This window comes from Stylophora pistillata, chromosome 4, assembly GCF_964205215.1.
Source record: "Stylophora pistillata chromosome 4, jaStyPist1.2, whole genome shotgun sequence".
Taxonomy (NCBI): Eukaryota; Metazoa; Cnidaria; class Anthozoa; order Scleractinia; family Pocilloporidae; genus Stylophora; species Stylophora pistillata.
This window is the reverse complement of record NC_142522.1, coordinates 2,323,193-2,349,780: the sequence shown is the minus strand read 5'-3', so window position 1 is coordinate 2,349,780 and position 26,588 is coordinate 2,323,193. Positions and strand designations below refer to the sequence as shown.

The 26,588-nt window shown below is 39.4% G+C and overlaps 3 protein-coding genes and 1 long non-coding RNA gene across 5 annotated transcripts; 1 reads left to right on the top strand and 3 right to left on the bottom strand.

The window, feature by feature from the left end:
- Positions 1 to 37: 37 nt before the first annotated feature.
- LOC111319455 (ectoderm-neural cortex protein 1-like) lies at positions 38 to 4,897 on the bottom strand. Its single transcript, XM_088759052.1, has 2 exons — positions 2,740 to 4,897; positions 38 to 2,121 (listed from the first exon to the last, which is right to left on the bottom strand). The coding sequence occupies exons 1-2, from the start codon at positions 3,559 to 3,561 to the stop codon at positions 1,141 to 1,143; spliced, it is 1,803 nt and encodes a 600-aa protein (XP_088615178.1). The 5' UTR covers positions 3,562 to 4,897; the 3' UTR covers positions 38 to 1,140.
- Positions 4,898 to 5,927: 1,030 nt separating this feature from the next.
- Positions 5,928 to 12,730, bottom strand: LOC148732022 (kelch-like protein 26). The gene is made up of 3 exons (XM_088759054.1): positions 10,302 to 12,730; positions 9,348 to 9,685; positions 5,928 to 7,577 (listed from the first exon to the last, which is right to left on the bottom strand). The coding sequence occupies exons 1-3, from the start codon at positions 11,121 to 11,123 to the stop codon at positions 6,956 to 6,958; spliced, it is 1,782 nt and encodes a 593-aa protein (XP_088615180.1). The 5' UTR covers positions 11,124 to 12,730; the 3' UTR covers positions 5,928 to 6,955.
- On the top strand, positions 7,565 to 8,995 carry LOC148732023 (uncharacterized). The gene is made up of 3 exons (XR_016000797.1): positions 7,565 to 7,692; positions 7,934 to 8,105; positions 8,859 to 8,995. It is a non-coding gene; the product is annotated as an uncharacterized LOC148732023 (long non-coding RNA).
- Positions 12,731 to 13,527: 797 nt separating the features above from the next.
- LOC111346795 (kelch-like protein 26) lies at positions 13,528 to 17,148 on the bottom strand. 2 transcript variants are annotated; one of them, XM_088759051.1, is made up of 3 exons: positions 17,015 to 17,107; positions 16,248 to 16,938; positions 13,528 to 15,774 (listed from the first exon to the last, which is right to left on the bottom strand). In XM_088759051.1, the coding sequence occupies exons 2-3, from the start codon at positions 16,887 to 16,889 to the stop codon at positions 14,710 to 14,712; spliced, it is 1,707 nt and encodes a 568-aa protein (XP_088615177.1). In that variant the 5' UTR covers positions 16,890 to 16,938; positions 17,015 to 17,107; the 3' UTR covers positions 13,528 to 14,709. The 2 variants fall into 2 exon arrangements, with proteins under 2 accessions (XP_088615177.1, XP_022809795.2); XM_022954060.2 differs by having other exon boundaries at positions 16,248 to 17,148.
- Positions 17,149 to 26,588: the final 9,440 nt, after the last annotated feature.

The window sequence follows — 26,588 nt, the reverse complement described above, 5'->3', positions numbered from 1 at the left end:
AATGTGCTAATGTGTCACTATTTTTAGTTTAATTTTTTTGAGTAATGTTCAACTGGTATCTCTGGATCTCGATCTTAAAAAGCAGTAAGAAGCATCGAGCAAGCATCGATATAAAGACCTTACTGAAACCTCTATATCATTTGCTCTAGCATTTAAACGCAATCCCCAATCTCAACCGAATGTTTGCATTCGTTGATTGCATGGCTGGGTCTGTAAAGTACTCTGAGCCATAAAATGTCTAACATACACATTGGCAATGCTTCAGTGTACCTAAATAATCAGTAATTACGTGTAATAGAACTGCGCCTTAGTACATAATAAAATGTACATTAAAATGTAAATATAACAGGTTGAGTCAATCTGACTAACTAGTTCAATGAAAGCGTCCCGCATTTATCAATGACATCATTACAGTTATAATATCAGGTTTCATTTTCTCATGTTCATTTCACACTTACGGTAAGGCTAGTCCTTATGATTGCAACTTTATTTTAATTACGGATGCGCTGGGCCACTTTTAATGCCGAAAGAAAATGTTATTAAAGTCAATAATGTTTGTGCACTTATAAATGTCTCTCGCAGCGAAACGTACGGTATGGTTCTTCACCTCATCATTGTACCTTAACGCGCTCAATATAATCATATTATAGCTCCAAATTAATGACGGTATAAAACTCGAAAGACAATTAACCTAGGTTAAAAATCTACTTTCAGTCTCATTCATATACATCGAAAACTCTATCGTAATTATAAAGGTAAAACAGCAAGAGTCTGCGCTAACATGCTAGTCCCTAAATTATCTAAGGTGAATAATCAAGAAAGAAAATCGTACTTTGAATCAGATCTCCTACCTCTGTTAATTTTGAAAATCCAAAAAAGTGGTTGAGACTAAAGAAAAGAAAACGAGATGGGTGCATCCCAGTCCCTCTCAGTCTCAACCATGCATTAAATGTTATATCGGGGTGCCTTTATAGTTCCAAGACAGGCGTAATCAGCGGAAAATTTTTTAGGCATTTCATCCTTTCATGACATTTCATGATATAGTGAAAATTTTATAAACCTAACCATTCAGCTCTGACACTTATAATTTTGACTTGGTGATAACTTCATTTTGACCCTTAATCCAGCTTCGAGCTTCGTTCATTTTAAGTCTTCTTTTTTGACAGGCAAATAACACAAGACTGCCTGATCATAAACAGTTGTTATGTTTTCCCATCCATCAAGATTAACCTGATGTGTGTCCTTTGGTTGAACTCTAATCCCACTGTCAATTAGAAATTTATTAATGATAAAATACACTCTCCCCTCTATTTCCACAGCGTTGAGATTGTTGAGGGGAATATGTTTTTGTTCAACAACAGACCAGGTGGTCGATGTCGGTTTATTTTTTCCTCTTCTACCAAACAAAGATAGAGCTCTCTCTCGCTCTCGCGTATTTAAAACTTCTACCGGAGCATTTTCACCGCATAGGGTATTGCCATAGCTACATTTCTTTTTTCCCCCTGCCACATACAGTCTGTCATTTACAACAAAAAGACTGGATCCAAAGTGAGGATGACAGGTCGAGGCGACATTTTCCCATTCATTTTTTGTTGGGTCAAAACAATGCACTAAGGCAGGTGCTGCTACATTTTCGTTTCTGAAATGCTGTTTAAGGAACCCATGCATAACATATAACTTAGAGTTCATCACTGCCGCTGCTACAGTTTTTAACTCGCGTTTTTGTTCCAGTAAATGCAAATTGTTCGTACCCTGCTGCCAAGCGTTGTCAGCCAAACTGTAAATCTCAGGTGGGCTGGATGGACTTATTGCATAAACATAGTCACCAACAGAACACAAGCAGTGGATCACTTTGGGGGAGCTCAACTTTGGAAGTTTCTCCCAAGATTTTTTTACTATATGATAACGATAAACGTCAGATGATGAACCATCTGATGAAGCTAAATACAAATAATTCCCGATGCATTTCGCAGTACACCACAGACTGATTACTTCACCTACATCTGGCACAGATAGTAACCGTTTCCACACTTTACTTTCCTCATCAAAGTAGTAAGTCATCGCTTTTGGATCAGCAAAGTAATAGCCTGACCTCCCCTCAAGGCAAAACGCAGCAAGAACCTACAACACAATAATTGAACTCTAAAGGTAAGCGACCAGTCACTGCTTACCACCTCAGGGAGGAGAGGGGGGTGGGGCTCGAGGATTTTGATTGTGTCAGCCTAAAATTGACGTGATCTTCTAAGGCTCTATAATTTTCTTATGATCCTCACTCGTTAGCAGTTAATTGGCAGTTAATTTTCTATAGTTTCCCCTTTATAATTTATTGGCGACAACTGACCCCCCCCCCCCTCCCCCTTCCCGGCAATAAAAATAATTCAGCAACTTTGCTGAAAGCCAAACCAAATGGATAGTAGAAGACATGACCACAAGCAATGTAGCGTAAGCATACTCAATATTCAATAACCAAATTCAACGTCGGTTGGGAAATTAAAATTCGTACCAAAATGATTGAAATCAAAGCAAATAAATTGTAGCTTAATTACTCTTACTTAGAGCAATCACGTACAAACAGCAAATACAAGTCGGTGGCTTACGGCTTCCGTACGAGTAGCACAGCGTAAAATCATACCTGAGTAATAACACTGACAATAGGGAGTAAAAAACTAACTGACTTCCATTTTCTAAGGTCCTGAGTTAAAAACGATCTTCATTTCTGGGGGATATTTATCATCTTACCGCTTTCATCGATCTTGGTTTAACTTCCTCTGCAGAAAATTTGTGCGGCATACAATGACGCTTCATTGCTATTTGTAGATGCTTGTTGATCTCAGGATCGCGCTGCATTTCTTCTGTTTCTAGCTCTTCGATCACGACCTTGACGTCCACTAGACCCAGACGAACTGCTCCGATAACTTTAGATGCAACTGCCATCCTCTCCTCCTTTTTGCGTTTAATCCACTGCATCACTGATTTGAAGACGAACGTCTCCGAAGGTGCATTGAGGTCATCTCGACTGAGAAGGCTGAGTAGCTGGTCTGCGTCGATATTTGACAAGAACTCTTCCCTCTCGCCAACATCTGTAAACAAGGATGCCATCCTATGCTCTGCAGCTTCCTTAACTTCTCTAAGGCTGTGTCTATCGGCAACTGTCCAAACGCGACAATACATTTGCACATCAAATCGAGCTGATTGATTGATTTCAGTCAACAAGAAATGGCAACATTGTTGAAGAACATTTCTCACTTGAAGATGATCTGCGGCAGCGAGAATTTCAAACACGTTTTCTGTATTGATCTGAAGATCTCCGGTGTAGATGGAGTCTATAATGACCTTGAAAACGTGTGGCGAAATGCTTCCATCTTTCAGTTCGATCACCTCCTGGTTCGATTCTTTCATTCCATCCGCAAACATGGCGTAGAAATAATCGCTGTACGCTGCGAGAACATTGCGATGAGCGGGAAAAGTTTCTTTACCGACTTTTAAACGAACGTCAACAAATTGCCCTTCATTTCGAAACTCGGCACATTTGTTCAAGAGAATTCCAGAATGAGTATCCATTTTGGAAAACTTCACTTTGACTTTGACAAGTTTCGTCTCCGGGGGTTTCTCGGTCAAATATGGTGCGGGTCAAGATAAACTACTGGACCACAGCGCTCTAACACGACCGCTAGTGGACTGATGCTTTAATGAACTCATGAATATCATTCTCGGTCGAACTAGATGTTCTCGATACTAGAACAGTCGAATAACCAGGAAGAAGTCGTCGAAGAAAGTGATTTATTAAGAGCTCAAAACATGCCAAAACCAAGATGGCCGCTACAGAAAAAAGTGTACTGTAGCCCGCGGTCCTCAGAGGCAAAACCCAAGCAATTGGTATTTAACAGATCCTTCTTTAACACTAAATTCCGTTTAAATATTTGAAAACTGATCAGAGTCGAGAGTAAAGAGCCGATTCGAGCAGTGAGTGTTACGCAACAAAGAAAAAAGACGAAGTATAACAGATAACATCCGAGTAAGGAATACTTCTTCCTTTCCCTTGGACAAGACTTGACATTCAGTTACGCCATAACGAAAACGGAACTCAGCGGTCTGCCGAAACTAGACAAACCTGGTTTTCCAACGCGACCTACAGTTTCGCTCTGTGGGTCCCCTGTATAAGCTACATTCCACCGATGACTTTATCAACACTATCAAGATTCTGACTGAACAGATACCTGACGTCTACAAATTATTGTTCTTTTTTTGTGAAATGTTCATCACTGTTCCACTTCAATTGGCATTACAATTTACCTGTTTCACAGTCGAGCAGAGATGTTTTTTTCAACTTACAAATTTTAGATTATTTGCCTGCTGCCTCATAATGAATTTTGGTATTGGGAACGGGTTTGATTTCTGCGTTCTGCGACTAAAGTTCACTATGACTAATTTCAAGATGCATCCAGATGAATCCAGCGATTGGAACTGCTTTCTTCTTTTTTTTCAATTCTGTATTAATGATGTATGAGACAGTAGAAAGCGATTTTGAAAGAAATCCACCTTCAAAGACGTGCATTTTCACTTTTCCCGTTGTCCACTCTCAAATCACATTATCTATCGAGTTCTAGTCTCCTTTTTCCGCCATATATTTTTATTTCCGGGGGCTAAGTGTGGACGCTTTTCATTAAACAATAGGATAAAATATGAATAACATTTGCGTAGTTCCAGAGAGCATCAACTGAACCTATCTTGTATGCATTTTTCCGCAAAACTCCCGATCAAAATGCGGCCTTTTGTACGCTATTCGACAATGGAATATGAGACCATCTTCTCTTGTGAGCTTGTTTATATCTGAGGGTAGAAAAAGCTTCTGAGCGAGAAACAAGCAGTTATATTCAAGATTTTGGCCTTTCATTAAGTTTTCGGTCTTAAACACGAAGGTGCGCTATATAAGGAAGTGTTCCCTGGGAAGACCTAGGCTCATTTGTCACTCACCATTGACGTGTGCGGGTCAAATTTAAATGCTGGTAGACGAACAAAAGGAGCTAATGAGATACCAATTGTTTACTTCCACCAGCATGGTGGCATGAGGTAACGTGCGAACCACCTACTTCCATCTCAAATTTACCGCCACAAATAAAGACAGTTTCCATTGGAGAAAGGAAATACAAATCTCAAAAATTCTTGTATCGTGAGGAAGACATAAAACAATTTTGAGGAATGCACCCGCTGTTCACTGCTTTGGAGTAGCTGTAGCTCAAGCTGACTTGACTCTAAGAGTTCTACACCACACGACGGTTGATTGACAAATGGTCCAGTGGGACATAACGCTCCTTTTATAGCGCGCCTTCGTGTTTAAATAGCTGAGGGGGCAGCGTGACCAAGTGGTTAGGGTGCTGGAATAGTAATTCGATTTCCCGGGTTCAAGTCCTCTACCCTGCCACTCACTAGATTTGTTCTCGGTTGCCCCTTGTTCAACTCCTTGGCTGCGCTCTGTAAATAGCCCACTGGTCTGTATCCTGCCAGTGGGGATTTTTAAGCTCTTAGTTAGTTTACATTGCGGCTGAAAAGCCCCTCAAGGGGAACTTCAATTTACGTATTTATTATTTATTGTTATTGTTATTATTATTTATTAATAGCTCTTATAACACTCGGTAATAATACTGATGGCAATTATGCTAAAAATGCCAATTTCAAATCTTTGATAACGATAATTATCTTACTAGAGCACTCACAATGGAGGCCTTTCAATAAACATTACTTGGTTAAAAATTCCCAAAAGGTAGGAAGCAGACCAGTGCATTACTTACAGAGCGCAGCCAAGGAGAGTGAACTAACCAGGGCAAGCAAGAATTCGAAGGAATACGATGATTAATGGGGTGTAAATCTGGAGCCAAGGACCACCAGTCTATCACCCTAGCAACTTGGTCACAAACATAAGCAGACAATTAAAAAAAAATTGGATGAAATTTATTTACAAGTGAGCTAAGATAAGCATATAAAACCTTGAATGATGACACTTTAAGTTAGATCACAACCTTTCACATGAACGGTTAACAACGTAGAGTGCTGACATTTATTCAGCCAAGTAAACATGAACATAAACCTCTAACAAACACATCTCCTGAAAAATCATTATAAAGACTTTTATAAAGTGAAATATCACTCGCTCTGTTAGTGGTCGTTATCTTTGATGTAACAATTACAGCTGACGTCACACATATGTTTCTTTATTTTGGACTTTCCATTATGATGCATGGTTTAAAAACTAGTAGTTCCAGAGATAATTTCCGGCCAAGCAAGAGAGGGAAAATATATTTAGAAGGTTATTGTATGAACCAGATAAATTTTACACGTGTCTGATCAGAAGATGTCAAAATGTGATAAACAAATTGATACACTCGCTAACAGCTCGTATGTTAGTTTATTACCGTGTTGTGACGTCATCTGTTAGCCTTAACTGAACAAATATTTGAAAAATTGAATTTACTTTTTAAATATAGCTCTGAACAAAGTCCTAGGAAGTTGTGCCTTTTCACTGATTTTAAGCTACTGGGAGCCGATTTTTGTGCCAATGAAGAAAACCCATGGCCAAATATTTATGTAACCTGAAAATGTTTCTATAAATTCACTCAGACATTTCCTTTACAACTACTACACTTTACAAATTTACTATAGTTCTAAACACCGTACAAATTATTGACTAGGAAAATGCTACAAAAGCAATGCCAAAAATTGATCGTAATGCGGTACAATTTAAGGGTACAGAGAGGCCCTTTTGTGAGAAAACTGTAGGAAAACAAGTAGATAAAAACAGCAATATTTCGAAGAACCACTATTTGTATGAGTATGGTTGTTAAGTAACCAATCACTTTTATTTATGTACCTAAGCTGATACAAAGTCCCACCCAAGACTGAGCTCCAATTCAGTACAAGTGTCATTCATTTTGAATTGCAACTTTTTCCTTTGCCAAATTCATTTCAAGTTTTCTCCCTTGACTGGCAAATAACACAAAACTACACTATCTTCACGACCTTTAATAACACGGACTTCTGATAAGTTTTTCCATTCACTTAGGTCAACCTGATACATTTCCTCAGGTGGAATTCTAATTCCACTGTCAACTGGAAATTTATTGATTATGAAATACACCCTCCCCTCTATTTCAACCGCACCCAAGTCGTTTGGGGGAATATGTTTCTGAGGCTCTACGGACCAGGTGTCAGTAGCTTCATCATACACTTCCACAGGTGCAGATTCATATCTTCGTTCATAAGTATTTCCTCCCGCCGCACAAAGTTTGTTATTAACAACAAACAGACAGGATCCAAAGTGAGGATGGCAGGTCGAAGCGATCTTTTTCCATGCATTATATTTTGGGTCAAAACAATGAACCACAGCTGGTTTATTGACCCACTCCTGGGAATGTTGGTCACTTTCACATATTTTATAACCATGAATTACATATATTCTAGACTTTGATACTGTTGTTGCTACAGTACTCAATCTCTCCTCGTTTAGTCCCCATCGAAAGCCCTTTGGGTTAATGAAATTCAACCCTTCCCCACCTTGCCAACAGTTATTTTTCAAACTGTACCTTTGATGGAATTCATTTATGCGCCATGTCAGTAATAAACATGTGAATCACCCAGATCCAATCTATCAACAATGTCATCATGGAGAACTTGAACCCAGAAAGTGGATAAGAGTTGGTGAGGAATTTTTTCGTTGCTTTTGATGATATACAGTATCAGTACCCATGTGGCTACCCTTCTCTCAATCCTCCTTGTCATATTCTTTGTGAGGAGTTAAATGACTTGATGATGACACTCTTGGGATAAAGTCTATCATTTGAAATTGGCAAATGAGCTCATACATACTTTACATCCTCTAATCTCAACAATGTACAATGTAGTGTGTCATTTTAAAATTGTTCAATAATACTTTTGGTAGGCACTGCAGCATATGACAAATTGAAATTGCTGTTGACAAAGAAGATCCTTCTGAATGACATAAAGAAACTCTCACCAGATGCCCAGACAAGTTGCCTAGAAGGCTTCCATGCCACCCTAAACAACTGGCATCCCAAGTTGATTTGTTACTCTTGGTTAGGTTCTTTTTGCAGGTATGTGTATGTTGTATTACAGTGACTCCCTCCTAAATATGTTGCATACAATATTTTATCCTTTTCCTTTTACACTCTGTAGATGTAGTATTCCTGGAAGTTTTATGGCCAAAGTAGTGTTTTGTATTGCAGTTTTAGCTCAAAACTGTCATTTTTCAAAATGAATGGGTATGTGACTGCTAAATGTTACACATGATCTATTGACCAGACATCATGCCACATGTCTACAATGTATGCAAGTACACAAAACAGTATTTTTTATCATTTATCACATTCCCATCCCCTTAATTCCTTTCCTTGGTTCTTTCCCTTGTGTTCCAACCATTATCATACACAATCTCATTTTCAGATTTTCATGTGTTCACTCATCTAAAGTAAAATTTTCTAGGCACAAACTGGCAAGCTTGCATTTTAATGAAAACCTCAGAAGAGAAACCCAAACATCAAGCGATGGAAAAGATTACATTCGGGTGACTTATCCAAAATTTAAACTGGGAGAAGAGGTTGTTAGAGAGGTGGCATCCCCACCTAGCTATGGTAATTATTGACCATTATGATTTTAAAAGTACAGTGGCTACACTGAACTAAGTGTAGGAAATGTTATGCTCTTTTGTTTACCATGATAAGTACTATTGACCAGCATCTTGTGTAAAGGACTCTGCTTTACCTTGTTTCCTTATACCTGATAAAATACTGTTGCACATTTTTCAAATTACGTCGACATTTTAAATGAATTGGGCTGTGATTTTTCAGGGTATGTTGACACACTGAAGAATCTTCTCTTCACCTTGCCAAAGGCAGAAATGAAGAAAGTACATGAGAAGTATGCAGCAAGGGTACCAGAACCCCTCAACTGGCAGTTCCCAGACAGAGTAAATAAAGAGGATGCTGTAAAGTTTTACCAGGCAAGAAAGGCAATGAAGAAAACGTCACTATTTCCACCAGGTTAGTTTGCTTTGACTCTTCAAAGCTCATGAAGCTCAATGTTCAAATATGACATAATGTTCTACGTACTGTCATGCAACCTTGTCCTTAGGGTCTATCTTCTTTCCACCCACTAGAACTGGGGAAAAGATAGACCTTGGGAACAAGTTTGCCATCATGGTAATGCACAATCTGATTGTCTCCACGGAGGATATCTTCTACATGTTTTTTCCCATGGTAAAACGATGCGAAACAAACAAACAAACAAACTAAAAATGCGCTAACATAATTAAATAAATTTATTTATTTTACAGAAGCAGAGCAGGTGGGCTGGATGGACTTATTGCATAAACATAGTCACCAACAGAACACAAGCAGTGGATCACTTTGTGGGAGCTCAACTTTGGAAGTTTCTCCCAAGATTTTTTTACTATATGATAACGATAAACGTCAGATGATGAACCATCTGATGAAGCTAAATACAAATAATTCCCGATGCATTTCGCAGTACGCCACAGACTGATTACTTCACCTACATCTGGCACAGATAGTAACCGTTTCCACACTTTACTTTCCTCATCAAAGTAGTAAGTCATCGCTTTTGGATCAGCAAAGTAATAGTCTGACCCCTCCTGAAGGCAAAACGCAGCAAGAACCTACAACACAATAATTGAACACTAAAGGTAAGCGACCAGTCACTGCTTACCACCTCAGGGAGGAGAGGGGGGGGGAGCTCAAGGATTTTGATTGTGTCAGCCTAAAATTGACGTGATCTTCTAAGGCTCTATAATTTTCTTATGATCCTCACTCGTTAGCAGTTAATTGGCAGTTAATTTTCTATAGTTTCCCCTTTATAATTTATTGGCGACAACTGACCCCCCTCCCTCCCCCTTCCCGGCAATAAAAATAATTCAGCAACTTTGCTGAAAGCCAAACCAAATGGATACTAGAAGACATGACCACAAGCAATGTAGCGTAAGCATACTCAATATTCAATAACCAAATTCAACGTCGGTTGGGAAATTGAAATTCGTACCAAAATGATTGAAATCAAAGCAAATAAATTGTAGCTTAATTACTCGTACTTAGAGCAATCGCGTACAAACAGCAAATACAAGTCGGTGGCTTACGGCTTCCGTACGAGTAGCACAGCGTAAAATCATATCTGAGTAATAACACTGACAATAGGGAGTAAAAAACTAACTGACTTCCATTTTCTAAGGTCCTGAGTTAAAAACGATCTTCATTTCTGTGGGATATTTATCATCTTACCGTTTTCATCGATCTTGGTTTAACTTCCTCTGCAGAAAATTTGTGCGGCATACAGTGACGCTTCATTGCTACTTGTAGATGCTTGTTGATCTCAGGATCGCGCTGCATTTCTTCTGTTTCTAGCTCTTCGATCACGACCTTGACGTCCACTAAACCCAGACGAACTGCTCCGATAACTTTAGATGCAACTGCCATCCTCTCCTCCTTTTTGCGTTTAATCCACTGCATCACTGATTTGAAGACGAACGTCTCCGAAGGTGCATTGAGGTCATCTCGACTGAGAAGGCTGAGTAGCTGGTCTGCGTCGATATTTGACAAGAACTCTTCCCTCTCGCCAACATCTGTAAACAAGGATGCCATCCTATGCTCTGCAGCTTCCTTAACTTCTCTAAGGCTGTGTCTATCGGCAACTGTCCAAACGCGACAATACATTTGCACATCAAATCGAGCTGATTGATTGATTTCAGTCAACAAGAAATGGCAACATTGTTGAAGAACATTTCTCACTTGAAGATGATCTGTGGCAGCGAGAATTTCAAACACGTTTTCTATATTGATCTGAAGATCTCCGGTGTAGATGGAGTCTATAATGACCTTGAAAACGTGTGGCGAAATGCTTCCATCTTTCAGTTCGATCACCTCCTGGTTCGATTCTTTCATTCCATCCGCAAACATGGCGTAGAAATAATCGCTGTACGCTGCGAGAACATTGCGATGAGCGGGAAAAGTTTCTTTACCGATTTTTAAACGAACGTCAACAAATTGCCCTTCATTTCGAAACTCGGCACATTTGTTCAAGAGAATTCCAGAATGAGTATCCATTTTGGAAAACTTCACTTTGACTTTAACAAGTTTCGTCTCCGGGGGTTTCTCGGTCAAATATGGTGCGGGACAAGATAAACTACTGGACCACAGCGCTCTAACACGACCGCTAGTGGACTGATGCTTTTATGAACTCATGAATATCATTCTCGGTCGAACTAGATGTTCTCGATACTAGAACAGTCGAATAACCAGGAAGAAGTCGTCGAAGAAAGTGATTTATTACGAGCTCAAAACATGCCAAAACCAAGATGGCCGCTACAGAAAAAAGTGAAGCCCGCGGTCCTCAGCGGCAAAACCCAAACAATTGGTATTTAACAAATCCTTCTTTAACACTAAATTCCGTTTAAATATTTGAAAACTGATCAGAGTCGAGAGTAAAGAGCCGATTCGAGCAGTGAGTGTTACGCAACAAAGAAAAAAGACGAAGTATAACAGATAACACCCGAGTAAGGAATACCTCTTCCTTTCCCTTGGACAAGACTTGACATTCAGTTACGCCATAACGAAAACGGAACTCAGCGATCTGCCGAGACTAGACAAACCTGGTTTTCCAATGCGACCTACAGTTTCGCTCTGTGGGTCCCCTGTATAAGCTACATTCCACCGATGACTTTATCAACACCATCAAGATTCTGACTGAACAGATACCTGACGTCTACAAATTATTGTTCTTTTTTTGTGAAATGTTCATCACTGTTCCACTTCAATTGGCATTACAATTTACCTGTTTCACAGTCGAGCAGAGATGTTTTTTTCAACTTACAAATTTTAGATTATTTGCCTGCTGCCTCATAATGAATTTTGGTATTGGGAACGGGTTTGATTTCTGCGTTCTGCGACTAAAGTTCACTATGACTAATTTCAAGATGCATCCAGATGAATCCAGCGATTGGAAATGCTTTCTTGTTTTTTTTTTTTCAATTCTGTATTAATGATGTATGAGACAGTAGAAAGCGATTTTGAAAGAAATCCACCTTCAAAGACGTGCATTTTCACTTTTCCCGTTGTCCACTCTCATTTCACATTATCTATCGAGTTCTATTCTCCTTTTTCCGCCATATATTTTTATTTCCGGGGGCTAAGTGTGGACGCTTTTCATTAAACAATAGGATATCAGAAAAGAAAACTCATTTAAATTCTCAACCTAATGGATAAAATATGAATAACATTTGCTTAGTTCCAGAGAGCATCAACTGAACCTATCTTCTATGTATTTTTCCGCAAAACTCCCGATCAAAATGCGGCCTTTTGTACGCTATTCGACAATGGAATATGAAACCATCTTCTCTTGTGAGCTTGTTTATATCTGAGGGTAGAAAAAGCCTCCGAGCGAGAAACAAGCAGTTATATTCAAGATTATGGCCTTTCATTAAGTTTTCTGTCTTTAACACGAAGGTGCGCTATATAAGGAAGTTTTCCCTGGGAAGCCCTGGGCTCATTTGTCACTCACCGTTGACGTGTGCGGGTCAAATTCAAATGCTGGTAGACGAACAAAAGGAGCTAATGAGACATCTATTGTTTACTTCCATCAGCATGGTGGCATGAGGTAACTTGCGAACCACCTACTTCCATCTCAAATTTACCGCCACAAATAAAGACAGTTTCCACTGGAGAAAGGAAATACAAATCTCAAAAATTCTTGTATTGTGAGGAAGACATAAAACAATTTTGAGGAATGCACCCGCTGTTCACTGCTTTGGAGTAGCTGTAGCTCAAGCTGACTTGACTCTAAGAGTTCTACACCACACGACGGTTGATTGACAAATGGTCCAGTGGGACATAACGCTCCTTTTATAGCGCGCCTTCGTGTTTAAATAGCTGAGGGGGCGGCGTGGCCGAGTGGTTAGGGTGCTGGAATAGTAATTCGATTTCCCGGGTTCAAATCCTCCACCCTGCCACTCACTGGATTTGTTCTCGGTTGCCCCTAGTTCAACTCCTCGGCTGCGCTCTGTAAATAGCCCACTGGTCTGCCTCATGCCAGTGGGGATTTTTAAGCTCTTAGTTTACATTGCGGCTGAAAAGCCCCTTAAGGGGAACTTCAATTTACGTATTTATTATTTACTGTTATTGTTATTATTATTTATTAATAGCTCTTATAACAAGATCGGTAATAATAATGATGGCAATTATGCTAAAAATGCCAATTTCAAATCTTTGATAACGATAATTATCTTAATAGAGCACTCACAATGGAGGCCTTTCAATAAACATAACTTGGTTAAAAATTCCCAAAAGGCAGGAGGCAGACCAGTGCATTACTTTCAGAGCGCAGCCAAGGACAGTGAACTAACCAGGGCAAGCAAGAATTCGAAGGAATACGATGATTAATGAGGTGTAAATCTGGAGCCAAGGACCACCAGTCTATCACCCTAGCAACTTGGTCACAAACATAAGCAGACAATTAAAAAAAAATTTGGAAGAAATTTATTTACAAGTGAGCTAAGATAAGCATATAAAACCTTGAATGATGACACTGTAAGTTAGATCACAACCTTTCACATGCACGGTTAACAACATAGAGTGCTATCACCCTAGCAACTTGGTCACAAACATAAGCAGACAATTAAAAAAAAATTGGATGAAATTTATTTACAAGTGAGCTAAGATAAGCATATAAAACCTTGAATGATGACACTTTAAGTTAGATCACAACCTTTCAAATGCACGGTTAACAACATAGAGTGCTGACATTTATTCAGCCAAGTAAACACGAACATAAACCTCTAACAAACATATCTCCTGAAAAATCATTAGAAAGACTTTTATAAAGTGAAATATCACTCGCCCTGTTAGTGGTCGTTATCTTTGATGTATCAATTACAGCTGACGTCACATGTTTTTTTTTTTTTTTTTTTGGACTTTCCATTATGATGCATGGTTTAAAAACTAGTAGTTCCAGAGATAATTTCCGGCCAAGCAAGAGAGGGAAAATATATTTAGAAGGATATTGTATGAACCAGATAAATTTTACACGTGTCTGATCAGAAGATGTCAAAATGTGATAAACAAATTGATACACTCGCTAACAGCTCGTATGTTAGTTTATTACCGTGTTGTGACGTCATCTGTTAGCCTTAACTGAACAAATATTCGAAAAATTGAATTTACTTTTTAAATATAGCTCTGAACAAAGTCCTAGGAAGTTGTGCCTTTTAACTGATTTTAAGCTACTGGGAGCTGATGAAGAAAACCCATGGCCAAATATTTATGTAACCTGAAAATGTTTCTATAAATTCACTCAGACATTTCCTTTACAACTACTACACTTTACAACTTTACTATAGTTCTAAACACCGTACAAATCATTGACTAGGAAAATGCTACAAAACCAATGCCAAAAATTGATCGTAATGTGGTACAATTTAAGGGTATAGAGAGGCCCTTTTGTCAGAAAACTGTAGGAAAACAAGTAGCTTAAAAACAGCAATATTTCGAAGAACCACTATTTGTATGAGTATAGTTGTTAAGTAACCAATCACTTTTATTTATGTACCTAAGCTGATACAAAGTCCCACCCAAGACTGAGCTCAAATTCAGTACAAGTGTCATTCATTTTGAATTGGAACTTCTTCCTTTGCCAAATTCATTTCAAGTTTTCTCCCTTGACTGGCAAATAACACAAAACTACACTACCTTCATGATCTTCCTGACCTTCATGAAGGAAATGACCTTCATCACGTTTACGAGAGACAAAAGGTTTAATAACACGGACTTTTGATAAGTTTTTCCATTCACTTAGGTCAACCTGATACATTTCCTCAGGTGGAATTCTAATTCCACTGTCAACTGGAAATTTATTGATTATGAAATACACCCTCCCCTCTATTTCAACCGCACCCAAGCCATTTTGGGGAATATGTTTCTGAGGCTCTACGGACCAGGTGTCAGTAGCTTCATCATACACTTCCACAGGTGCAGATTCATATCCTTGTTCAGAAGTATTTCCTCCCGCCACACAAAGTTTGTTATTAACAACAAACAGACAGGATCCAAGGTGAGGATGGCAGGTCGAAGCGATCTTTTTCCACTCATTATATTTTGGGTCAAAACAATGAACCACAGCTGGTTTATCGACCCATTTCTGATAACGTTGGTCACCTTCACATTTTTTATAACCATGAATTACATATATTCTAGACTTTAATACTGTTGTTGCTACAGTACTTAATCTCTCCTCGTTTAGTCCCCGTCGAAAGCCTTCTGGCTTAATGAAATTCAACCCTTCCCCACCTTGCCAACTGTTATTTTTCAAACTGTACCTTTGAGGAGGTCCTAATTCACTTATGGCGTAAAGATAGTCACCGATAGCACACAAGCAGTTAACTTTGTGGTAATTTTCGAGATCTGGTAGTTTAACCCATGAATTATTTACTACATCATATCGATGTATAAAATAAATTCCCTGCTTATTTCCAGCTACAAAGAGGTAGTTTCCACTGTGTTCTGCACAAAAGATTGAGCTAGTTTTTTCATCTACTTGTGCTAGAGATGGTAAAGGTTTCCATAGCTTCGCCTCGACATCAAAGTAATAAGCCATAGACTGTGGTGAGTAAGGATTGTACGCACCGTACTCGCTGCTGTCTGTCTGCTGTCTTTGAGATTCGTTGGTATTCTTTACACGCATCGTGGGGTGAATAGCAACGAGTACCTGAAGCAAGAGACAATCATTTCAAAATTCCTCTTTTCAGCTAACATTCTTGAATTTTTTTCGCAAGGAAAGTATTTAATTTTAGGCTCCAAAAATAAAGTAGAGCAGATGGTTAATTTGTTACAAATGTAGATTTTCACTGCAACAGTTTTAGTCGATTACAGTACGGAAAACATGGCAGTCCCAGGCTTATTGTGAATAACTATAGATAGATCTAGATACCCCGTTCAGGAAACTTGCTTTCTTGATCGAGAGACTGATTAATATTAGACTGATTCCCATCGATAATTATCAAACCCTGTCGCTGATGTAATTAAAGACAACGAATAAGCATATAAATTATGTTCTGGAATTTTTAAAACTTAAAGCTATTTGTTGTGAAACTAAGAGTAGTGTGGAGAATCAACTGATATCTTAACAAAAGCTGTGTTGTAAATAAAGGAAGTAACTACAGAGCTTAGCTTTTCACTCACCGGACTCATTGATCGAGGTTTAACTTTCTCTGCAGCAAACTCATGAGAAGGCATGATGTGATGCATCATGGATTCTTGCAGATGCATGTTTACCTCCGGTATTTGCTGCATTTCTTCTGTTTTTAACTCTTCAATGACAATCTTCACGTCTACCAGCCCAAGACGTACAGCTCCGATAATTTTTCCAGCAACTGCCATCCTCTCTTCCCCTTTGTATTTGATCCACTTCATCGCTGATTTGAAGATGAAAGCTTCAGAGGGTGAATTGAGGTCATCTCGACCGAGAAGGCTGAGTAGCTGATCTGCATTGATATGAGTCAGGAATTCTTTACTTTCGCAAACATCTTTGTACATGGATGCCATCTTGGCTTCCGCAGCCTCTTGTAGATCTTTTAGACCGAGTCTTGCGGCGAATGTACACAGCACGGAGTAAGTTTTCAGATCCTTGAGCCCACTATCAATTAATTCTTTCTTTACGAAATCACAACACAGTTGAACTACACTTGCAACCTGAAGCTGGCTAGCTGTGAGAAGAACCTCAAATACGCTCTTCTGGTCAACATGAAGATCACCAGTGTAGATGGCGTCCAAAACGATCTTGAATATCTCCGGTGAAATGCTTTTATCTTTCAGTTCGATCATATCCTGGTTGGCTTCCTTCCCATCAGTGAATATGGAGTGAAAATAATCACTATAAGAAGCGAGCATAACTCGGTGAGCTGGGAAAAGTTTATCACCCACTTTTAAGCGCACATCAATAAATTCACCTTCTCTACGGAACTCGGAACACTTAGAGAGAAGAATTCTAGAATGGGCCACCATTCTTGAGCTGTTTCAACACAAAGATATCTGCTTGTAGAAACTTCGAAGGAAACCAGAATGTCTATAAACTCTGTTCGCGTGACCGCCCACTGTAAGCTATGCTAATTTCCAAATGTCGTAGTTGCATAGCAACGGGTAATGTTGTCTTGAGATGCAAGCATTAATCTGCATCGATATCAGGGTCAATGTTGAGGGCAAAGCCTGACTATCATCTTTTCGCAATTTCAGTAGCAAGAGATAGTGGCATATCTGAAGAAGATTGAGGAAGTAAATAAATCGAAATTTATCCAAAACTCATTAAATAAATTAATCAACCGTATGGCGTACGTCTTCATTAACTTCCTTTTCCAACACAACACCTTACATTAAGTCATATCTTTTGCTTGGAGTGACTTATTCACAACCGAGTTATCCTCGCACTCTGCGATAATTACCTCGATACACACAAAGACCTCTTTTAAGGTGAAAAGTATGAAATCCAGCGCGAGCATTTTAATTATAGCTCAAGGCTTTTTCACGACTGACTCAGTAGATAATGTTAACAAGCTAATCTTAACAAGCTCAGGCTGTTAAGAATTGCACGACGACAAATTTCACTCTTCAAGTATTATTGAGAGAGGTCTCAAAAACCCAAAAAGCATTAAGCTTTTGAGGACAAGACCTCAGCACTTTAAACTAAACTAACTTTAAGTTGCATTTATTCTCCAGCTGATAGAGTTAAAAAACAGCAAATCTGATTTATATTAACAGCATTACTCTGCTTTTAGCTCTCGCCCCAGACGAACAGCTCCAATTATCTTGGCTGCAACTACAAAAAAGTACCATCCTCTCTTCCTCCTTGTGTTTAATCCACTGCATCACTGATTTAAAGATGAACGTCTCGGAAGGTGCACTGAGATCATCTCGGCTTAGGAGGCTGAGTAACTGGTCTGTTTCTATAATGGACAAGAAGCCGGAAGTTTAGAGTACACTTCGCGTCATCTGCAGTTTTCCCAGTAAGTTACAGCTACAATCTAGGATGACATTTGTTGTACTTGTTAGTCTTGGCATATCGTGAAATACCTAGCAGTGTTGTAACTGCATACTCCTTTTTCAGTTTGTTTGTTTGTAAATTACAAAAGAATGTAAATAAATACCTGCAGTCAATTTTTTGGACCACGGAGTATATTTGATCGTTTGGTCTGATCGTACGGGTAAGGGTGGTTGTGTGAAGGAAGTCATCATCAGAGTCGAGAGTGAAGATTCATATGAAGATTTGTCGATTCGAGCAGAGAGTGCTACACAACAATGAACAAAGACGAAGTATAACAGATAACAGCGAGTAAGGAATACCTCTTCCCGTCCCGTGGACAAGACTTAAACAATCAGTTACACCTTAACGCAAACGGAACTCAACGGGTCTAAAGAAACTTCACAAACCTGGTTTTCCAATGCGACCTACAGTTTCGCTCCATGATTTTCCTGTATAAGCTACATTCCACCGACGACTTTACAACGCCATCAAGACTCTGACTGAACGGATACCTGACGACTATAAGCTAATGTCTCTTTGTGAAATGTTCAGTACGGTTTCACTTCAATTGGCATTACAATGTACCTGTTTCACAGTCGAGCAGAGAGATTTTTCTTTAACAAACAAATCGTTATTGCGATTATTTTCCTGCTGCTCCAATATTAATTTTGGTATTGAGAGTCGCTTTGATTTCTGTCTTCTCGGCGATAAAAGTTCAACATGACTAGTTCTAAGATGCGTTATTTGAATTAAATATAATGTATCCAGCAATTGAAACTGCTTTCTTCTCCTCCTTTTTCACCACTGTATTAGTAATGTATAGGACAACAGAATGCGATCATGAAAACAAATTCCACCTTCAAAGACGTGCACCTTCACTTTTCCCGTTATCCACTCTCATTTCACATTATCTCTCAAGTTCTAATCTCCTTCCTCGCCGTATAATTTTCTTTCCGGGGAGGGGGCTAAATGCGGACGCTGTTTTTAATACAGTAGGATATCAGCAAAGAAAATTCATGGAAGGGATCAACGCAATAGGTAAAATATAAATAACATTTGCTAAGTAGCTAAAGGGAGCATCAACTGACCCTCACTTGTATGTGTTTTTTCGCAATACTCCCGATGAAAATGCGGCCTTTTTTGCGCTATTCGACGATGGAATATGAGGCCATCTTCTTTATTAGCTTCTCTATATCTGAGGGTAGGAAAAGCATCCGAGCGAGAAACAAGTAGATATATTCAAGATTTCGGCCTTTTATTAGGTTTCCTGTCTCCTCTATTACCCTTCTATAACACGATGGGTCGTAATCATGATAATGATGACAATTATGATAATGAATATTAAAAATGCCACCATCAAATCTTTCATAATGATAATAATTTTTATAGACCACTCACTATGGAGGCCTGTCAATAGATATAAACTAGTTAAAAGGTATGGGGTAGACCAGTGCATTAGTTACAGAGTGCAGCCAAGGAGAGTGAACTGATTGGGGGCAACTGAGAATTTGAAGGAATGCAATGTTTAAGGGAGTGCAAATCTCGAACCTGGGACCACCAGATTATAAGTCCTCCATCGCCCTAGCAACCCGGTCACAAACATAAGGAGCCAATTTTACAAAGATAAAAATGAAATTTATTTACAAGTAAGTTCATATATGCATATGAAACCTTGAATGATACACTTTAAGTAAGATCACAACCTTTAGCATGCACGGTTTTCAACATAGAGTGCTGCCTATATCCTGTCGAGTAAACATAAACCTCTAACGAACATTTCTCTAGAACAATCATTATAAAGACTTTTATACCATGAAATATCACGCGCTCTGCTAATGGTCATTATCTTTAAGGAATAAGCACATTAATTATGTTCTGGAATTTTTAAAACTTAAAGCTATTTGTTGTGAAACTAAGAGTAGTGTGGAGAATCAACTGATATCTTAACAAAAGCTGTGTTGTAAATAAAGGAAGTAACTACAGAGCTTAGCTTTTCACTCACCGGACTCATTGATCGAGGTTTAACTTTCTCAGCGGCAAACTCATGAGAAGGCATGATGTGATGCATCATGGATTCTTGCAGATGCATGTTTACCTCCGGTATTTGCTGCATTTCTTCTGTTTTTAACTCTTCAATCACAATCTTAACGTCTATCAGCCCAAGACGTACAGCTCCGATAATTTTTCCTGCAACTGCCATCCTCTCTTCCCCTTTGTATTTGATCCACTTCATCGCTGATTTGAAGATGAAAGCTTCAGAGGGTGAATTGAGGTCATCTCGACCGAGAAGGCTGAGTAGCTGATCTGCATTGATATGAGTCAGGAATTCTTTACTTTCGCAAACATCTTTGTACTTGACGCCATTTTGGCCTCGGCTGCCTCTTTTAGATCTCTCAGACCGAGTCTTTCGGCAAATGTACACAGCACGGAGTAGTTCTTCACGTCAATTCCGTTTTCTATGAATTCCTTCTTTACGAAATCACAACACAGTTGAACAACACTTGCGACCTGAAGCTGACTAGCTGTGAGAAGAACCTCAAATACGCTCTTCTGGTTGACATGAAGATCACCAGTGTAGATGGAGTCCAAAACGATCTTGAATATCTCCGGTGAAGTGCTTTTATCTTTCAGCTCGATCACTTCCTGATTCGCTTCCTTTCCATCAATAAACATTGAGTGGAAATAATCACTGTACGAAGCGAGTACAACTCGGTGAGCAGGGAAAAGTTTATCACCTATTTTCAAACGTACGTCGATGAATTCACTTTCCCTACGGAACTCGGTACACTTGGAGAGAAGAATGTATAAAAGAGGACGATGTATAAAATTATAAACAACCTTGCTCCCGAATATCTACAAAGTCTTTTCTCTCAGCGTCACTGTCTACGACATAAGAAACTCTGAGGGAAGGCTGGCCTTGTCCAAACCAAACACCCATTATTTTGAAACGAAGCTTCTCTTACAGCGGGGCCATGTTATGGAATAAATTGCCCAAAAACTTAAAAAATGCTTCATCCATTAACCATTTTAGGCGAAATCTTAACGTAGTCGATATCTAGGATTCCCACACGGCAATCATGTAAAGCAGTTGATTAATCTTAGTTTTTATTATGTAACTGATGATTTCCGTGTTTAAATAAAGATTTACATACATACATACTCAAATTACAAGCTTTACTCTGCTTTCAAACTCTCGTTTGTCACTGGAAGGTAGCACAAACATGAAACTGCGTCATCATTAACCCTTTTAAGACTCCCCCATTCATCTAAAAACAAATAAACTTCTTCTGGTGGAATTCTAATTTTACTGTCAATCGGGAAGTTATTGATGATGAAATACACCTACATGTGATGCACGATCCTCGCAGTAGATAGCGCTATTTAAGCAATAGCGAAAATCAGACCTGAAAAAAAAAAAAAATAGGGGCCTGTACGGGATCCGAACCACTGACCTCTGCGATACTAGCGCAGCGCTCTACCAATTGAGCTAACAAGCCAACTGGGAGCAGGCCGTTAAGTTGATTCGTAACAAACCCGTGAAAGTGATAAATCTGATACAATGAAATATATGAAGTTCATATATTTTTTTTTATATATAGATATTTTTTTTAGGATCGTGCATCATATGTATTTAATACCGCAGTTCAAAATATATGAACTTCATATATTTCATTGTATCTGATGAAATACACCCTTCCTTCTATTTCAACCGCGCCAAGATTGTTTTGAGGAATACGGCTTTGTTTAGCATAAGACCACTTTTTGTTCTCAGTTCTCGTCATAAATTTCAACAGAGGCAACAGAAATGCTATGAACAGATCCTGGGCCCCCTGCAACACATAGACTACCGTTTAACACAAAGAGGCTAGATCCAAAATGAAGACTATTAGTTGATGCCCTAGACGTTCTGGATTGAAGCAATAAACCGTGGCAGGTTTCTCCCCATAGATCGGAGAGCCACGACTGTAATATTTTACCACTCCATCAGCACCATGAAGTGCAAACAAAGACGAGTTGAAAACTATGGACGCTTTACTAGAAAAGGTGTTCAGAGAGGCTCCTTGGTTGTAAAATGGATTTATGCACTGCCACAGATTTGCTTTTAAACTAAACCGATGAGGTAGTTGTGATTCTCTTATTGCGTAAATATAATCATCAAAAGAACATAACGAATCGATCCTATGCTCACAGCCTACAGTACGAGGTAGTGTCTCCCAGGTATTACTAGTGGTATCACAACGATACATAACAAAATATGCCTCCTTTTTGCCCCTACATACAGGTGATTACCAACATACTCTGTACAGAAACACGCGGTTGCCTCAGTCAACGGAGCCATGGATGGTAGGGATTTCCATTCTTTGGCCTTTCAAAATCAAAGTACTGCATCTGAGCTTGAGGCATAATGGCCACAAGTACCTATCGAGAGTCGAATACCAAGCGACAAGATGAAAATATAATTGATCACTGAGTTCTACGATCAATATTACATCGATTACAATACGCAATTAAGTAACCTCTTTACGGTCCTGCCATCCACCTTTCCCCCTAAACTACGTCAAATTGTGATAATGTAACTTCGAACAATTTTTTTGACGGACCTTGATTTTCCTACACCCTTCTAATACATTCTTCAGTGTTTTCAGTTTCTGTAGTTCGCTATACTTTTTAGGATTTACGGTCGTTTTGTTACAAGTGAAAGATCTACAATGATAAATGATAATTGCCTTACCGATTCCGGCCATGGACCTCGGTTTTGTTTTGTTTGTAGCGAACTCGGGAATAGCTGAAGGCTCGTAGCTGTATAACAGTGATCGTGCAAAAGCATGTGAATATCTGGAAGGACGTGCATTTCGCGCATGTTGAGCTCTGGTCTTACCTCTCTGATGTTCACTAGCCCCAGACAAACAGCTCCAATTATCTTGGCTGCAACTGCCATCCTTTCCTCCTTCTTGTGTTTAATCCACTGCATCACTGATTTAAAGATGAACGTCTCCGAAGGTGCACTGAGGTCATCTCGGTTGAGCACGCTGAGCAACTAGTCTGGCTCTATAATGGACAAGAACTCTTCACTTTCACAGATATCGTTAAACGTTGATGCCATTTTTCTCTCAGGTGCTTCTTGCAGATATTTCATTCTGTGTTTATGGGCAACCGTGCAGAGCAGACAGTAATTCTGCAAGTCAAATCGAAGCCGTGAACAAATTCATTCTTCAGGAAATCGCTGCATTGTTGGAAGAAGATGAAATGCTGCAGCTAGAACTTCAGACACGTTTTCCTCGGTGACTTAAAAATCTCTAGTGTAAATGGAGTCAAGGATGATCTTTAAAGCATTTGATGTGATGGTTTCGTCTTTCAATTCGATCATTTCCTGGTTCGACTAGCTCTTTCATTCATTAGTAAATAATCGCTATTCGCAGCAAGCACGATACGGTGAGCTGTAAAAACGTCGTCGCTGACTTTTAATGGAACGTCGATGAACTGACCTTCGTCTCTGAACATTTAAAAGGGAAAATCTCAGAAGATGCAGCCATTCGGCAAGACGTTTGACGCAAAAGACGATGCACTGGAGGACTACGTTCGGTCCTAATTTCTCATGATTGCGTGACCAAAGATCTACGGAAAGCGCACTCCGAAATCCGTCAGAAGGAGGTCATCTCGGTCAGATTTCCGATTACGAAATCCGAGCTCCCCCGATGTTGTCTTCGTGATGAAGCTATTTAACATTTTAGTAGCCTGAGGATCAGGCTCTCTAGGGGAGGGGAGGGGAGAAGGAAAAGGAGAGCCTGACACAAAGCCATATCGGAAGCCGTTCCATCCGTTCAGATTTTGAACGGACTTCTGATTGGCCAATATAACAATAGATGATTTACCGGAGGTAAAAATGTTTTTCTGCATAATCAGACCGCCATCTTGAGATTTCGCACTCAGCCAACTTTTTCGTTTATGAGACCTGATTTTGCCTTGATGTGAATTGTAATGACCTCTGCAGTTAAAGAAGAAGACTTTGAAGTAGCCTTTCAAACTGCATTGCAGTTTTTTCCGGGTATCATTCCGAAGAAAGAGCAGATCGAGTGTATCAGAACTTTAGTTGTCGATCGGAGAGACGTTCTTGGTGTTCTTCCAACAGGATTTGGAAAAAGTTTTATTTACCAAATTCTTCCAAAGATTTATTTCAATTTATGGAAAGCAAAACACGGGGAAGAGAAAACCTTCAAGATAATTGTAGTTAACCCGCTCGAGTTGATTCGAAATCAACAAATAAAGAAACTTTGCACACTTGGGATCAAAGCTGTTGCTTTTGAAACGTGCGATAAAAAAATCACTTAAAGGTGCAAAAATAATTTTTGGAAGCGCTGAACATTGGATGCTGGAAAAGCAGAAAAACGAGCTTAAAACGGGTGTCTTAAGAAACGTTTCTGTGTTAATGATCGACGAGGCACAGTCGAAACATGGTGAGTTAGTAGAGCTTGTGGCCTTAATCATTTTTGTTAAACTTGTGGCCTTAATGGGTCGCCATTGTAATTTGCAGCAGAAGGTCCTTGACTATAAGTATTAAGTTCTTTACGAATTAATTGAATGAGCTCTTTAACAAGCTCTCGCCGGAACCGTGGAAAACTCAAGGCAGCATTAGCGGCGGCACAATAGTTTCCCTTGAAAACAGTCTTCCTCATACTACTCTCGCTCTTATCCTCACAACTTCTCTCCAAAACTCTCGATGAAGCTCGATAGCTAACGAAGACCTACATGAATAAAAGAAATACTCTGCGTAAGGAAAACATCGAAAAGAATTAATATAAAATGAGTGAATGACTTCGCACCTTAACCAGCGGCGGTTGTTTTGTTATTTCTGGCGGAGGTTTTGCTGGAAGATTCATAAGGCTTGAGATATGGTTATCGATCTCATCATAGATATTTTGCTGTGTACTTTCACCACCAAACAGTTGTTTTTTTTTTTTTTTTTAGGAAGGAAAGACGGGACCATCTTGCAAGGGTTTCGATCGTTTTGCAGTAAGAGTAATCCCGGTTGGCGTTCTGATCGAAGTTATCCTCTTCGATCTCTGCGGAGTAGACCTCGTAATTTCGTCCTCCTGACTTCTACTTGAGCAAAGTGCTTCTTTAACGTTTGTATAGGCTTTATAACAGTTCACTATCTTTCGGGCACAACGTTTGCAAAGAGAACCAGTTTGTCGACTTGTTTGGATGACGCATATACCGACAGTCTGCAAAACATCTGATAATACGAGTTCTTTTACGCCCAATATCTTACAAAATTCTCCATTTGAAGTTGAGGAAATCAAAGAAATCGTTGATGGATTTACTCCGTACTTACCTTGAGATTTTCTGTGCAAAGATCGCAAATGATCAGCTTGCCGCTAGAAGTTGACGGCAACGTTTCACGCGCAGAACATTTTCGCGCAATCCTTCGCAGTAAAGCACTATTTGAGCAATAGTGAAAATCAGACCTGAAAAAAATTTTCAGGCCTGTACGGGAGTCGAACCACTGACCTCTGCGATACTAGTGCAGCGCTCTACCAATTGAGCTAACAAGCCAACTGGGAGCAGCCATCAAATTAATTCGACATAAACCCGTAGATGATAAATCAAACAACAACAAACATATGAAACATATGTGTGAACTGCGGTTATGAGACGTATATGAGCACGATCCTTCGCAGTAAAGCACTATGTTTGATTTATCATCTACGGGTTTATGTCGAATTAATTTGATGGCCTGCTCCCAGTTGGCTTGTTAGCTCAATTGGTAGAGCGCTGCACTAGTATCGCAGAGGTCAGTGGTTCGACTCCCGTACAGGCCTGAAAATTTTTTTCAGGTCTGATTTTCACTATTGCTCAAATAGTGCTTTACTGCGAAGGATCGTGCTCATATACGTCTCATAACCGCAGTTCACACATATGTTTCATATGTTTGTTGTTGTTTGATTTTCGCGCAAGTTTGACAGGCACGTCAAATTCATAATAGACCGGAAGTAATTCTGATTGGTTTAGATTTATAGTCACGCATCACGAATTCCTAGGGGGGCGGAACGGCTTCAGATATGGCTTTGTGTCAGGCTCTCCTTTCCCTTCTCCCCTCCCCTCCCCTCCCCTCCCCTCCCCTTCCTAAAAACCCCAGAGAGCCTGATCCTCAGGCTCGCATTTTAGACCCACACAACAGAGTAGAAAGGAACATGTACTTCGTTTTTGGTTCTGACTTCGTATTTGCGTTAAGATATTTGCATTTTTTTTCGTTGCTAGCCTATATTACAGATGCCTCCTTCGGATTTCGTCATCAGAAATCTACCCGAGATGACCTCTGGTGTTTTCACATCCTCCTTTTGACAGATTTCTTGGAGGTATCACTATGTTGTAGTTGTGATCGGCCATCCGTCAAAAGGAGGCATCTGTAATATAGATTAGCAATGAAAAAAATGCAAATATCTTAACGCAAATACGAAGTCAGAACCAAAAACGAAGTACATGTTCCTTTCTACTCTGTATTGCGG

What these genes read in the sequence shown, in the direction of transcription:
- LOC111319455 (XM_088759052.1), bottom strand. Translation starts at nt 3,561, where the DNA reads ATGGATACTCATTCTGGAATTCTCTTGAACAAATGTGCCGAGTTTCGA. An exon ending in AACCAAGATCGATGAAAGCG is followed by an intron (nt 2,122 to 2,739) that starts GTAAGATGATAA and finishes ATTGTGTTGTAG; the next exon opens with GTTCTTGCTGCGTTTTGCCT.
- LOC148732022 (XM_088759054.1), bottom strand. Translation starts at nt 11,123, where the DNA reads ATGGATACTCATTCTGGAATTCTCTTGAACAAATGTGCCGAGTTTCGA. An exon ending in AACCAAGATCGATGAAAACG is followed by an intron (nt 9,686 to 10,301) that starts GTAAGATGATAA and finishes ATTGTGTTGTAG; the next exon opens with GTTCTTGCTGCGTTTTGCCT. An exon ending in CCATCCAGCCCACCTGCTCT is followed by an intron (nt 7,578 to 9,347) that starts GCTTCTGTAAAA and finishes ATTCCATCAAAG; the next exon opens with GTACAGTTTGAAAAATAACT.
- LOC111346795 (XM_022954060.2), bottom strand. Translation starts at nt 17,069, where the DNA reads ATGGTGGCCCATTCTAGAATTCTTCTCTCTAAGTGTTCCGAGTTCCGT. An exon ending in AACCTCGATCAATGAGTCCG is followed by an intron (nt 15,775 to 16,247) that starts GTGAGTGAAAAG and finishes CTCTTGCTTCAG; the next exon opens with GTACTCGTTGCTATTCACCC.